Raw genomic sequence first — 13,886 nt, 5'->3', positions numbered from 1 at the left:
CCCTGGAGCTTTTGTGTTTTCTTGCCCTGAAGGTTTCTGTGGCTGTGGTGAGACCTACTGCTACTATAGTATTATCAACAATAATATAGACTATAGGGGACACTCAGGTTCTGCCTGACTTTAAGCTCCAATAATGTATAAATTTAATCAAAGTTGTAAGTCAATTTTTCACAACTGCACTCCAGTAAGTCCAATACAACAAAATTTACTTAATAGAAAACAGTTCCATTTAATCTTTGCATTGGACAGTCCACTGTGCTCATTTGCACATGCCATTATTGCAGACAGCAGTATACATGATTAAGTCTGATTTATACGTCACATTAGAATGAACAAGTCACAGGTGTAATTCATTCAAAATGTTGAATTATCTCCACTGATCTGTCACAGACAGTTGAAATAATGCACAAAATGTAAAACTAGTTAAAGGGACAGGACACTAATATTTAGAATCCAGGCTTCCCTTCTAAACACATTGGAATCTCAAACTGGAGTTCCATCCTTTGGAGGCGGGGAATCAGCTTGCTTTTCTTTTGTTACAGCTTCTGCTTTTGCAGCTTCCTGGCAGTCCTGTCCAGCTGTGACGGTACTCTGGCCATCTGCTGACTGGTCTTTGTCTGAAGGACGCGGTGTACTTTCACATTCTTGTGGCTCAGGGACAGGAGCGATCACACCATCAGACTGAGATGCCTGACGGACAGGTAGAGTAAAACCCCCTTTCCCTCCGCTGGCTGCTGCCCCAGCTGGAGGCGGTGTGAGACTCTGAGCCTCCTCCTCTCCGTGCAGCCAGTCCATCTTCTGAAGGTGCTGCTTGACAGCCTCGTCCACTCGAGCGTCAATCATGGTCTCTGTCAGGACGCCATCTTCAGAGGAATACGCTGCTGCCTGTGAGAGAACATGGGACATTAAAGGAGAGGAAACACTGAATGATTATGAGTGGAGAGATTATATTGTCTGAAAATTCAGTCTTCACAGGATGTCTTTATGTGGTTTTATTCAACATAACATTAATTTAACACGACTGGTTATTACAGTGGCTAAACGGTACAGACCTGCCACGCCACGCCAAGCTTAGAGATCTCTCTTCCAGACATGCCATCTGTCCCCTTTGCTATTTCAGAGCACTTTTTACTGTAGTCAAACTGAGCCAACTTCATCCTCCTGCACACAGCACAGACACATAGATGAGGGACACACACAAGATAATATCTTCATTTTTGAGCCCACATACATTGTTTACCCACAGACATTGTTTACCCACATACATTGTTTACCCAAACATACCCAAACAGTGGTATTTCTGTGTCAATCACATCAACCTTTTGTTCTGTATCATCCATCTGTTCTCTTTTTTACTCAATGTGGTCAATTTTACATAAACACTAGGATGGGACTCACTGCCTCCCTCCAGTGGCGGGCTCCAGCACATATTTGTCAAAATACAGACGCACAAGCCTCTCCCTCTCCTCAGGACCCGGGAGAGCAAAGTTCACTATTTCGTCAATGCGGTCGTTTATAGCCCAGTCGAACTGCTCTGGCTGGTTGCTGGCTAACACCAACATGAACCTGCAGGATAAAACTGAAATCAAGGAGCCTGAAGATACAGAGCAAGGAAGCCAAGCTGGTTCAGACAAGAAAAAAACCATGAACCCTTTGGACAATAAGTTTTGTGCACAAAAATACTTTACTTGTTACTCTGTTCTCCAGTGCGATACAGGAATGCATTCAAAGTAGCTCTGAGGTCCTCACTAATCTTCTCCTGCAAGAACCAAGAGTAAAGATTGTGCATTGTTAAATAAATGCAGAGTCAGAGAGAAATGAAAAGTAAGAAAATACATCACAAAAGGAAGGTCCAAGTTTTCTGAGACACTTACTGTACTACAAACTTACCGTGGATCTCTTGCGGAGGAATGCATCAGCTTCATCAACAAAAAGCAGGAGTCTGAAATGGGATAAACACATACGGTAAGTCATCTGTTGATGTATCTATACAGAGATATCCCTGTTTATATTTGCTAAATGTGGTGTAATATCAAATATCCTACCCGCGGCGACTTGTCCCTGCCCAGTCAAACACTTTGTGCATGGCTGTCACACCGTCACGACCCATGGGGGCTACATCACCACCAGTCATAATTGCATAGTCCATACTGGAATGCATTGCCAGCTTCTGCTCAACACAAAAAAAATAACATAAAAAGCCCCATAAACAAAGCTCCACTTTCCATGCATGCTGACGTCCATCACAATGCTGGGTTTGGGTATACCTTAGCAAAAAGAGTTTTGCCTGTTCCCGGAGGGCCATACATAAGGATGTTCCTATAGAGGCCATTGTTCTGCCTTGTGTTTCTTGTTGCTATGGCGATATCACGCACACGCTCTTCCAGGGGAGGCTGGGGATGTTTGAAACACGCATTTAAATCAAGTGGTTGGTAAAGATGTGAAAAACATGTTTAGACTTCCATCTAAATATTTCAGTCCACTTACACTGAGCACAACTCCCTCAAGGGCATCCTGAGGTTTGCTCTTCAGCCGCTTGAACGTCTGAATACGTGAGAGTGAAGGGGTTAAAAACTAGTATAAAATCATCTGCCGTGAAAAACATAGTGAAGGATCAATTCCTACGCAGTTACCTTCACTGGATGCTTGATCGCCTCACCCACAGTGAATCGGGACGTTTCCCGCACCAGCGAGGGCTTCCCGAGTCGGGCCTCAATGTAGCGTCCAGCCACTCCTGTTGCATTACGGGCAGAATAAACTCCCACAGCCAAAAGGGTCAGACCTGCCACCTGGGAATGGAGCAGCGGACATTTCAAAGAGCATTTACAGAGATTTTTTTGAGTAATTTCAAGTTTGCCCACACTAACATTCCCAACATTTATATGACAGTAATGGTTACTGAATTGGATATCACTGACTAGCAAACTCGTTTCCACTATTTTTTAACCAAGAATTTAATTTTATTGAATTAGATTCAACGATTTGTGAAGATACCAGTCTTTAATGGAAATGCTTGAATGGAATATATGGAAAATTCCTTGTATTCCATCTTCCGCATCCATGAATACATTTTGTTTATATTCTTACATCTACTTTACTTTGTAGAAGAGAATCCACTTAAAGATCTGACTCACTCTGTTTACCTGATCTCTTTAATAAATTCAACTATTATTGTCATACCTAATAAAATGATTCATCGCAATTTCTACATTTCCTCACCGTGGCTGTGACTTTGTCCCAATCTGACACAAAGGCACGAAATCCTTCTCCAAAAACAGCTCCTGCAGTCCTACAAGCAAAAACAGGTCAACCAACACGCCCGCTGGATAGTCATAAGATTCCAGCTGTTGATCAGTCAGTAAGACCCTTATACAACATACCGATTCTGTTTTATAAACCAGTATGTTCATGACCGTTTTAAATATTTCTTTAACGTGCTCAGTGCACTGACAACTCTCCACAAACTGCAGCTAATCTTCCATCACCTTAGAACTTTGATGTTCAGTCTTACTTGATGGACTCCAGGACCGTCTGCCTGTGCTCTGCAGCCTTCAGACGAATCTGCTCACGGATGATATCAGCGTTCTCTCTCTCCACACGGGCCCGTGCTTTAGTTTCTGCCTCAATACGCAAGAGCTCATTTTTGTGCCTGAGCTCCATCTCATGCTCTATAGTGGCTGTAAACATCACATGACAAATACATAAGCCACTGTTAGACATCATCAAATGCTTCAACAATGTCCTGCCTCAGGGCTAAAGCAGGGAGGTGTACCTTTCCTCATGGCCTCCTGTTTCTGCACAGACTCCTCTTGTCTGCGAAGGTTCTCCTCATTTAGTGTTTGCTGTTGTTGAAAAAATAAATAAATTTTAGGATTACAACTAAATTTAAAGCGTTATGCACTAAATATGCAGGCGATGACCTAACCTGTTGCCGTAGCTGGTCTTCATAACGTTGTCTGGCGAGCTTATCCTGATACTGAGCTCTCTGTATTGAAACAGACAACGTTTGATTGTACTCATTTAGGTAAAACTCATTCTGTTCACAGATTACTTTTTACTTAACATTTCTAAAATAGTGAAATAATTCTTTCTGTTCCAACCGCTTGATGTTGCTTGGTCTCCTCTGTCAGCGTTTTCCTCCTCTCCTCTCCCTGGGTTCGTATCTGGTCAGTTTTAAGCTGTTCAACTGCTGCTTCGTACTCCTGTTAGGAGGCAGAGAAAACTGGTAGAAAATTCTATCAAACCCACACAGAGCGCTTAAATCCACAACATCCAAGGATCCAACAGTTTGTGACAAATTCCTCAATAACAGCAGCAAAAGGCAGTAGTTTGACGCATTGAAGTTTGTTCAAATACACACAAACCAAAAGTACCCTAAATAAATCAATTAATTTATCGAAGTAATATTCAGCTTGGTGCCACCAAATTATGTCTAGTTTTAATTAGACGCAAAACAAACCTTTAATAATTTGACTAACAAGCGATAATTACTGTAGTCTTGTTGTAAACTGAATATATAATTTATAAATATAATTTATCCACACAGTGTAACTCCACTACAGCTCTCCCATCCAGTAATCACAGTATTATCAACAAATTTTCCCACTGATCTGAATTTGCACTAGTAAAACGAACGAAACCCTGGAATCCGAGGGGCATGTGGTGAAAGTGTTTCTCGTGTACCTTCATTTTGCTCTGATGCTCCATCTGAGTGGTCTGCTCCTGCATTCGGGCCAAATCCAGAGCTTCTTTGGCGTGACCTGGAGGTGAGACGACAACAGCTTTAATACAGGAGTGAAAACAGATATTCCGGGACATCAGTGCAAAATGTTTGGCTAAAGTGGGACACATCCAGTACTGATCAAGGGTTTGGACACATCTCCTCAATGACTTGAATCGGATAGAAATGGTTGACCACTTTAATTTTATAATTAAATGTTCCTTCATTACAATAACAATTCTTACAATTAAAAGTTACACACAAATTAAAACAGAAACTATTTCCTAACTGCAAGGCAATGACCTCTGAACCCAGTCCACTTTTTCAAATTAAAATGAATACAAGACCAACAAGCTAACTTGCCAAACATTATATATTTGTATGTGGGTATATGGACACATATTACTAAATACGTGTGTGTGTGTGTGTGTGTGTGTGTGTGTGTGTGTGTGTGTGTGTGTGTGTGTTTTATGCTAGCTGTGAGGGTGGGCCTCCTCCTTCAAGATGTAAGGTGTGTGTGTGTGTGTGTGTGTGTGTGTGTGTGTGTGTGTGTGTGTGTGTGTGTGTGTTATGCCAGCTGTGAGGGTGGGCCTCCTCATTCAAGATGTAAGATGTTCCATCTCTAAAGGAACCATCACCATGCGCTCCAGAGGAGCTGCGTGCGGGTGCATCACGCATGTGTGCAGTAATGATGTAAGCCGCCGTTATGTCCATTCCACTCCTCTCCACCCACTGTCACGACGGCAACAATCCGTCCACAACACTTACGTGACTTGTCGAGGTCCTTGGCCGCCTGAGCAGCCCGTTCGAGCCCGGTGGGATCGAAGTTGCTCCATTTGTCCTTGGGTTTCTCTCCACCGTCTCCGGACCCTCCGGCGGGCGGAGGAGGAGGCGGCGGCACCGGGAGTCCGGGAGCCGCTTCAGGCCGCCCTTTGTTCAGGCCGAAAAGCCACGACATTGTAATGAGAACAAATAGTGTCCACTTCAGCCGGTTCCGCGTGGACCAAGAGGAGAAAACTACTTGACAGTCACTGCGCTTCCTCCACACGCGTGACACGCCGCATATACTGGGCATGCGCAATAGAGAATCTGAATAACAGCAACCAGGACTGGCTGGTAGCTAGTATCTCTACTTCTGATTGGCTGCCCCAACAGCAGGCCGCAGAGGTCATTCCTACAGCCCCGCCCTTGCTCTTACGGAAGCCGGTGGGACACGCAAAACGCAATTCACAGCTCATGGTGACTTAAACTGGTTAATTATGTCAGACTATTTCCTTTCTTCGTTATTTGACTTAGTGACACTGTGCTCGGCATGCTCCATTGTGGCTGCTCGTGAAAATGTTGCATTAACTTGCATGACAACTGGATTAAAAATAATGAATGTAGCACTTTCTTTTTCTGTTTAGACAATCAAGACAATATATTATTTAGCAAAGTGTTTAATAATTGGAATATTCAGGTCAGTTTAACCACAAAATATGGTAAAATATATTAACATAGATAAGTTATTCGTTCTTCCAGACTTCTGGAAAACAGGCAACAGCATTAAATAACTTCAAAAACATTGCATAAGATAAACAGTGAGATGTTTAATGAAATCATCGTATAGTCAACAAAAGTAATAAAGGTAACTTGGGGGCTGTCGTGGAGGATTTTGCAGATAACAATGCAGACAGGGAACAGGGATCTTGGCCTTGCACCAAAAGTAATTTGTCCCACTAGAAAGTCTTTGAGAAAGATTTTCTGTTCTACTTAATTGGTGTTGCTTTTTTTAAAATCTCCCTGATAAGGACATATTCTCATTCACGTGTCAAAATGGGACAGTTCCATGGATTATTTAGCACAAGGTAACAGTGGTACTGTGATCAATAACGCATCAGGAAAAATATAACAGAATAAATCAAATGATTACACCAAAAGTACATACGTAATGTGAAAACTGTGAGGCAAGGAGGTTTATGTGTCGGTTCACTCTTCAATAAACATCTGCACAATCCAAAAACACTGGCATAAAAATGCAACTGTGTCAAGTCCTTTACTGCAGCATTACAACACGGGATAAGACCCCAGCAGGCTCTTTGCCATCCCCCAATGCCGCCCGGAAGCCTTCCTGCTGCCGGGCCCGAGCCAGTTTAACAAGAGACTGGAATGACCGAGGTTCTGTCACTGCCAGATCACAGATGACACGTCGGTTGAGCTGAATGCTGCTCTGTACGGAAGAAGAGGGACAAAATGTAAACACACAAAGTGAACGGACAACATGTAAAGGATAATGAGAACTTGCATAATATTGTAATACAACATTCACCACAACTGACCTTGGTCAGGTTGTGTATTAAACCAGGATACTTTATGCCATGCTCTCGTGATGCTGCTGCAATTCGTGTGATCCAAAGCTGCAATAGTGAAACCACATTACATTTCCTTAATGGTACTGATCGCTGGTCTGCAGAATACACACATCCATGTTTGCCAAAAGCCAGTATGAACTTCATATAAATAATTATACAGCCATCAAACGGTTTTTGACTTTGGATCCCCAAAATGAATTAATATCTATTTTTCATCACTAATCAGTGTGAAAATGATTCTCAAACAGTTCAACTAAACAATGATTTCCCCCTATTTTCTTATTGTTAAATTTAAAGCATTTCATGGGCTTGATAAAGTAAAAAATATCCAGTATTTCTCAAGCGAAAACATTACAGTACATGTAAAATTAAAAGGGGTGGCACAGTGGCGCAGTGGTTAGCGCTGTCGACACAAAGGAAGGTGGTTGCAGCTCTGTATGCAGTTTGCAAATAAAGCGGTGTAGGAAACTGGATGGACGGACAGTAAAATTAAACACATATCCAACAACAAAAACACAATTTTCTTCAGTATCACTTTCATCATCTTGTAGTTAGATATGACAGCACATGTACTTGATAGTATTTGATAGGGTTCAGTTGAACTAGTACATTTATAAATGTTCACTATATACAATGTGATACACATCTCAGCCTTTCATCTATGAAGGAGCTATGTCCCTGCAGATGGAGGGACATCCTTACCTTCCTCATGTCCCGTTTCTTCAGCGCCCTGGCTTTCGTGGCGTAGACGAACGCTCTTCTGACCGCCCGGACAGCCAGAGAGTAGCAGCGGTTCTTCCTGCCTCTGAAGTGCTGTTGGGGGAACCGACAAGGATGGATTACTTCAACTAAATGACGCTCATATCAACCTGATATTAAATCAGGTTGATGAGAATGATTTCTAAATGGATCGGACTGCATGGGTTCTCCCTCTACAGCAGAAACCCGTAACAGTCAAAGGTTCTCCAACAGGTCATATTATTATTAACTACAGTTGGCCACCATTCCTCCAGGAAATAGTCGGGTTCTTACCCGTGCATGTTTAAGGAGTTCTTGAACTTTCCAGTATCTGTCAGGCCCTCGGTTTCTAATCCAGCAGGCTGCCGTGAGAAACACCATGTTTGATCCTCCGCTTTCACGCTCCCACGAGGATTCCGCAAAAACACAGAGGAGATAGAGCAACGTGACCTCAGTGTTGCTCCACCTGTAAATGCGCTGTCTGAGTTGAGTCACGTGACCCGGAAGTATCTCAGCGTCAGCGGCGATTACAAAACTTTATTTAAAAAAGGAAACAGTGACTACAGAACTGCATTACAAAGGATATAAATATGAGCTTCTATATAGATTACGCACTATTATTATTATTATTGTTGTTGTTATTGTTAATATATTATTATTTATATATAATATTATTTATATATACATACATTTAAACACTATATATATATATATATAAATAAAATAAATAAAATCCTACGTTCATATATATATATATATATATATATATGAACGTAGGATTTTATTCAGGGTGAAGATATAATATTATATAAGATATAATAATATAATATAATATATTTCTAATATAATCAACATTATACTAAGACCGCCGTTAAAACAGTAAAGAAAACTAGTCTTCTGCAAGAGATTTTGGTGAATAATAGTTATTTCCGTTTATGGCTCCTGACGTTAAGCGTTAATTTTTACCTGTTGTCCATGGCGACATTGGAGACGTAAACAAGCTTTCCGCATTATTGTCCTTTAGTTGCAAATTTCAAAATTGTACAAGTCAGTCAGTCATTTTCATATTACCACCGCTACATCCGCCGCAGCGGGTCACGGGGAGCTGGAGCCTATCCCAGTGGCATAGGGCGTGAGGCGGGGGACACTCCGGGCACGACGCCAGTGCACCACGGAGCAATTGTACAAGTATTTGACATAATATTAACAAGTTGATGGTAGAGTTCTGTGTGTGTTAGTCAAAGCTGGACATTTATCTTTTGTTATTCACTTGTTAATGAGCTAACAGTTATGTTGTTCTATAGGACGACATAAGGTTATTTTGGATATCTCACCTGATAAGATGTCACTAAATAACTGTATACTATCTGTTAATAATATTTACGGTCGCATTAAAACATTGTATATCATTATTTGTTTATTATAATTGGGCATTATTTAAACAATGAATATAGTTGATTTATTTCCATAATGAACAGCGAGAGGAATCAATTTTCACCGTATTTGTTGAGGATTATTTCCAGTGTCACAATTTTCATACATTGGATTATATACATGTTTATTTGACCTAAAATTAGTTTATATTCTAATGTGAAATAATATAGAGGATTCAATTACATGAAATTGGTGAAAGGCAGTGAATTTAATAAGCAATTAAAACACTTTTCAATTTCAAAACTATATTTGATATATCTCAGTTCCATTCAGCTCGACGAACATCAGTGAAGGTAATTTAAAGCACACATCTCTAGCACTCAGCGAAAACTCGATCGTTGTTTTGTTTACAGTAATGAGGAACAAACGATCAGCCACGCCCACAATGACGTAGGTCGCAGCTACTTGTGACGTCACATGAACAGTCGCCTGGGATCGCACAAAATCCAAAATGTCGGCTTCTGCCTTCACGTCCTTGAGCCGCTGTGGAGTTTTGGCTCTCCGGTCGCCTGCAGGACTTGTGGTAAGTGGAAAATACTTACAAAAATGAACCATCGCCATCATTATTGTTATCAAGCACTGTTTGTGGGCTCACCTCGGTGTTAATGTCACAGCACTGAACACCGTCTCCGTTGACATCTGTGGGCTCCGTCTATAATATGAAGTCGACATTAGATTAGCAGCTGCTAATTTAGCCCACATTGTCAACTGTAGTTAAATTCATTCAAGAGTAAATATAAAAGCCGATCATTTATTTTATGGAGTACGTGTCCAGCTTCTTGTTGCATTATAAAAGTGAACAAAGTTAAACCCCGTGTTAAAGTCAAGCCGTCTTTTCACGGCCACGATGGTTGTTATCAGTAATTTACAGACTTGTCAGGTTTAACAGAAGTTTTTTTTTATTTCACAAGTCGTCTGTTTTCTGTGTGTTGTGTTTGTTGCTGAGATCATCGTGGCTTTTTTTCCCCCCCTTGCTGCTCCCATCAGGCGCTGAGGTCAGCTCAGACAGCAGCAGCTACAGCTACAGAACCAAGAATAAAGAAGTTCCAGGTGTATCGATGGGACCCCGACACTCCAGGAGACAAACCCCGGATGCAGACCTACGAAATCGACCTCAACACGTATGTGTTACAGCTTTTAGCTCTGGAATGGGGTCAGGCTGCTCTCTGGAATGACCTGTACTGTAATCTGTGCAGTTTGGTATCTGAGTTTCCTGGTTATCTAAACGAGGACATCTTAAAATGCATTATTGCAGTATATTCATAGTAAGCTATGAAACAAAAGTAAGCTTACATTTCTAATAAAATATCAACTGACATCCTGAAAGACATGAGAAATATTTGGCACAACTGATTGTAAATTTCTAAGTTTTGATCAGAAGTGAAGTCGGAAGACTATTTTCAAGTAAAGCATCAACTTCAAGTCAACTCTGTTTAGTTTCTATAATGCATGTATAGGAGAATATGAGTTCTTTTTATTACTCTATTTTTTTTACAAGCACTTTCATTAGCTGGTAATAAGAATATGATAACCTTTATTTGTCCCACAGTACGGAAATTTCTGAATAATGCTTAAGGGAACTAGCCTAAGCTTATTGCATAGTGAAGTTCAAGTGAATAACTTAACACATTTAACAGAATTCAGGTGAAATTAATAGCCTGAAATCAGAATCAGAAAACAGTTTATTGCCAGGTACAGTAAAGTTTACCACACGAGAAACTTGACGTGGTGTCGGTGCATTAAAAGGTGGCAAGAAGCAATAAGGAATAAAAATATGATAAAACAAAAAAAACAACACTATTTACAATTTACATTAAGGTGAGGTATATGGTTGGTGTTTACAAGGAAAAAAGTCCGAGATACAATGTGAAATAATGTGTTCTCCCTCATATAGTTGTGGCCCAATGGTTCTTGATGCTCTGATCAAAATCAAAAATGAGATGGACTCCACTCTGACTTTCCGCCGCTCCTGCAGAGAAGGTCAGTAATATGGAGGCTAAAGCATGCTGCTTGTTTATTTAAGGGAGTAAACCAAAATATAAATTTAGTGCTGTAGAATTATTTCCCTTTCAAATATTTTAATGCCACATCTACAGGTTTTTTCTCCATAAATGATGTAAAAAGTTATGGTCTACCTTACTGTTTTGAATGCCTGTAATTACACTTCGATAATTACGAGTCCTGTCCAGTTTTGTGATAGAAAAACATTTTGTTTTTTGGTTAACATTGTCTGTTCTTTAAAATTAAATTTAAATTTTTGTTTTTGTTTCTAAATGCAGGTATTTGTGGATCATGTGCAATGAATATTAATGGCGGAAACACACTGGCCTGTCTCAACAAGATCGACTCCAACATTAACAAACCTACTAAAATCTATCCTCTGCCCCACATGTATGTGGTGAAGGACCTGGTGCCGGTGAGTAAATCTTGGTGCAACTATCATCAGCTCCAACTGTAAAAACATTTTATACCAGCATCAAGGGCCGGCACAGAGTCAACACAACCCTGTCAAGCACCTCAGGGATGAACTGAAAAAGAGATTTCAAGCCCAACACCAGAGCTTGAGTTTCAAATGTTCTTAATAATGTGACCTGACTCTATCCTTGTTTGTACTATTCTGTTTGCAGGATATGAGTAATTTCTATGCCCAGTACAAATCTATTGAGCCCTACCTGAAGAAGAAGGACGAGTCAAAGGAAGGGAAGGAGCAGTACCTCCAGTCTGTGCAGGACAGACAGAAACTGGTACACAGCTGCTCTAGTTTTACTCAAACGCAACTTCTCCAGTGCTTAAAGTCTTGTTAAGGAGAACTGTGTTTCCTCCTCCAGGACGGCCTGTATGAATGTATCCTGTGTGCCTGCTGCAGCACCAGCTGCCCCAGCTACTGGTGGAATGGAGACAAGTATCTCGGCCCTGCAGTGTTGATGCAGGTGTGTTTTAAAATTGAATATTAATATCTGAGTGAATTCTTAATGTGCATAAAAATGTGAGCATCAAACGACGAGTTCATTCCTGTTGTTTCAGGCGTATCGCTGGATGATCGATTCAAGAGATGAGTTCACAGAAGAGCGTCTGTCTAAGCTGCAGGATCCCTTCTCCCTCTACCGCTGCCACACCATCATGAACTGCACTAAGACCTGCCCCAAGGTAACATGGGTACTCATCTCTGTGGCCACATGCACAACATCCCTCATGTGACGTATGAACTGGAGGCCGTGATATATTTCAGAGTAATTGTCACTGTTCTTCTCTCAATTGCTGCGTTCTCCTCTTAGGGTCTGAACCCGGGAAAAGCAATAGCTGAGATCAAGAAAATGATGGCCACCTACAAGGAGAAGAAAGCAGCTGCTGTCTAAAGCCCCAGCTGGCTACTTGTACAACTTGTCCCTCCATGAATATATTTTAAATTCATTCATAAATGCTTTATAAGGTCTGAATGGCCAGAACACCTGTTCTCTCCACCAGCAACACACACCGCTGACCACACAGTCAACTGGAGTAGAAAACGTGTGTTTGTGTGGGTAAAGGGTTTGGTGTTACAAACGCACATGTACAGTATGAATGCAGGTGTGTGTGTGTGTGCGTGCGTGTGTCATGTACCGTAACAGATATTTATTTCCAACTCTTAAGTGTGTGTCTGTCTTTACTTGGGAGATATGATGCTGCATGTTAAAGTAGTAAACACACATGTAAACATTTTATAACTTGTTGCTGCTTCTCTGTCATACAACATATCATTTGTTGTTTCCAACAGCATTCTGTATTTCGATGGACAATAAAAAGCTGAAATGCATGCTCTCGTTTTAATTGGTCAATTATTTACACTTGCGTTGATTTGATCATGGACGCCACACTGGTCTTTTGATGCACACCCACTGTGGGTAGGACACAGTAGATGTCACTATTGTACAAGTTGGTGCTGATAACATAAATCTCAAACTGTTAGGAACTGGGCTGACAGACTTCCTATAGAAAGAATAATGTAATGAAAAACAAAACCACTGATCCTTAAGTTTCTGAAAGGAATGTGGTGACAGGTGAAGGTTTAATGATTAAAAATGCTTATTAAAATAGAATGTGTATTAATTTGAGCAGGATAGAATACGTACATGTATGTACGTAGAGAGAAAAAAATTAACAGCATGATAAAAATGGAATTTTGAGGAAGATGTGTCTTCAAAATGTGATTCACGAAGGTGGAGTTACTTTTAACTAAATTAGGCAGTTTAATCTGTTAGAATTAATTTATTTCTTAAATGAGAGTCTTCTTCTCCTTTCAGCTTTTCCCTTCATGGGTCTCCACAACCAATCAGTTGCCTCCATCTAACCCTGTCTTCTGCATCCTCTTCTCTCACACCAACTACCTTCATGTCCTCTTTCACTACATCCATAAACCTCCTCTTTGGTCTTCCTCTAGGCCTCCTGCCTGGCAGTTCAAAACTCAGCATCCCTCTACCAATATATTCACTATCTATCCTCTGGACATGTCCAAACCATCTCAGTCTGGCCTCTCTGACTTTATCTCCAAAACCTCTAACATGTGCTGTCCCTCTGATGTACTCATTCTTGAACCTATCCATCCTGGTCATCCTTCCGCGGGCGCTGGGGGGCCTGGGGGCCGGGGGGGGGCCGGGACAGGATGG

General features: G+C 41.1%; 3 protein-coding genes across 3 annotated transcripts; 1 reads left to right on the top strand and 2 right to left on the bottom strand.

The window, feature by feature from the left end:
• Positions 1-204: 204 nt before the first annotated feature.
• Positions 205-5,785, bottom strand: atad3 (ATPase family AAA domain containing 3). Its single transcript, XM_068315274.1, has 16 exons — positions 5,489-5,785; positions 4,684-4,760; positions 4,101-4,202; positions 3,926-3,985; positions 3,773-3,842; positions 3,512-3,677; positions 3,220-3,289; positions 2,634-2,789; positions 2,488-2,544; positions 2,268-2,393; positions 2,046-2,170; positions 1,891-1,942; positions 1,689-1,759; positions 1,399-1,566; positions 1,053-1,161; positions 205-885 (listed from the first exon to the last, which is right to left on the bottom strand). The coding sequence occupies exons 1-16, from the start codon at positions 5,676-5,678 to the stop codon at positions 484-486; spliced, it is 2,001 nt and encodes a 666-aa protein (XP_068171375.1). The 5' UTR covers positions 5,679-5,785; the 3' UTR covers positions 205-483.
• A 364-nt stretch (positions 5,786-6,149) lies between these two features.
• Positions 6,150-8,299, bottom strand: mrpl20 (mitochondrial ribosomal protein L20). Its single transcript, XM_068315773.1, has 4 exons — positions 8,104-8,299; positions 7,774-7,884; positions 7,039-7,116; positions 6,150-6,929 (listed from the first exon to the last, which is right to left on the bottom strand). The coding sequence occupies exons 1-4, from the start codon at positions 8,188-8,190 to the stop codon at positions 6,756-6,758; spliced, it is 450 nt and encodes a 149-aa protein (XP_068171874.1). The 5' UTR covers positions 8,191-8,299; the 3' UTR covers positions 6,150-6,755.
• Positions 8,300-9,625: 1,326 nt separating this feature from the next.
• sdhb (succinate dehydrogenase complex, subunit B, iron sulfur (Ip)) lies at positions 9,626-13,036 on the top strand. Its single transcript, XM_068315252.1, has 8 exons — positions 9,626-9,766; positions 10,231-10,364; positions 11,138-11,223; positions 11,523-11,659; positions 11,871-11,987; positions 12,072-12,173; positions 12,268-12,390; positions 12,519-13,036. The coding sequence occupies exons 1-8, from the start codon at positions 9,695-9,697 to the stop codon at positions 12,597-12,599; spliced, it is 852 nt and encodes a 283-aa protein (XP_068171353.1). The 5' UTR covers positions 9,626-9,694; the 3' UTR covers positions 12,600-13,036.
• The last annotated feature ends 850 nt before the right edge of the window (positions 13,037-13,886 follow it).

This window comes from Antennarius striatus, chromosome 5 (assembly GCF_040054535.1).
Source record: "Antennarius striatus isolate MH-2024 chromosome 5, ASM4005453v1, whole genome shotgun sequence".
Taxonomy (NCBI): domain Eukaryota; kingdom Metazoa; phylum Chordata; class Actinopteri; order Lophiiformes; family Antennariidae; genus Antennarius; species Antennarius striatus.
The sequence above is the reverse complement of the archived record's forward strand: the minus strand, read 5'-3'. Positions and strand labels throughout refer to the sequence as shown.

Coding starts and splice junctions, on each gene's coding strand:
- sdhb (XM_068315252.1), top strand. CDS start 9,695: ATGTCGGCTTCTGCCTTCACGTCCTTGAGCCGCTGTGGAGTTTTGGCT. Junction 9,767..10,230: donor GGTCGCCTGCAGGACTTGTG/GTAAGTGGAAAA, acceptor TGCTCCCATCAG/GCGCTGAGGTCAGCTCAGAC. Junction 11,224..11,522: donor CCGCCGCTCCTGCAGAGAAG/GTCAGTAATATG, acceptor TTCTAAATGCAG/GTATTTGTGGATCATGTGCA.
- mrpl20 (XM_068315773.1), bottom strand. CDS start 8,190: ATGGTGTTTCTCACGGCAGCCTGCTGGATTAGAAACCGAGGGCCTGAC. Junction 7,885..8,103: donor AACTCCTTAAACATGCACGG/GTAAGAACCCGA, acceptor TTCCCCCAACAG/CACTTCAGAGGCAGGAAGAA. Junction 6,930..7,038: donor TAATACACAACCTGACCAAG/GTCAGTTGTGGT, acceptor TCTTCCGTACAG/AGCAGCATTCAGCTCAACCG.
- atad3 (XM_068315274.1), bottom strand. CDS start 5,678: ATGTCGTGGCTTTTCGGCCTGAACAAAGGGCGGCCTGAAGCGGCTCCC. Junction 4,203..4,683: donor AGCATCAGAGCAAAATGAAG/GTACACGAGAAA, acceptor GCCTCCTAACAG/GAGTACGAAGCAGCAGTTGA. Junction 1,760..1,890: donor TCCTCCGCAAGAGATCCACG/GTAAGTTTGTAG, acceptor TGGTTCTTGCAG/GAGAAGATTAGTGAGGACCT.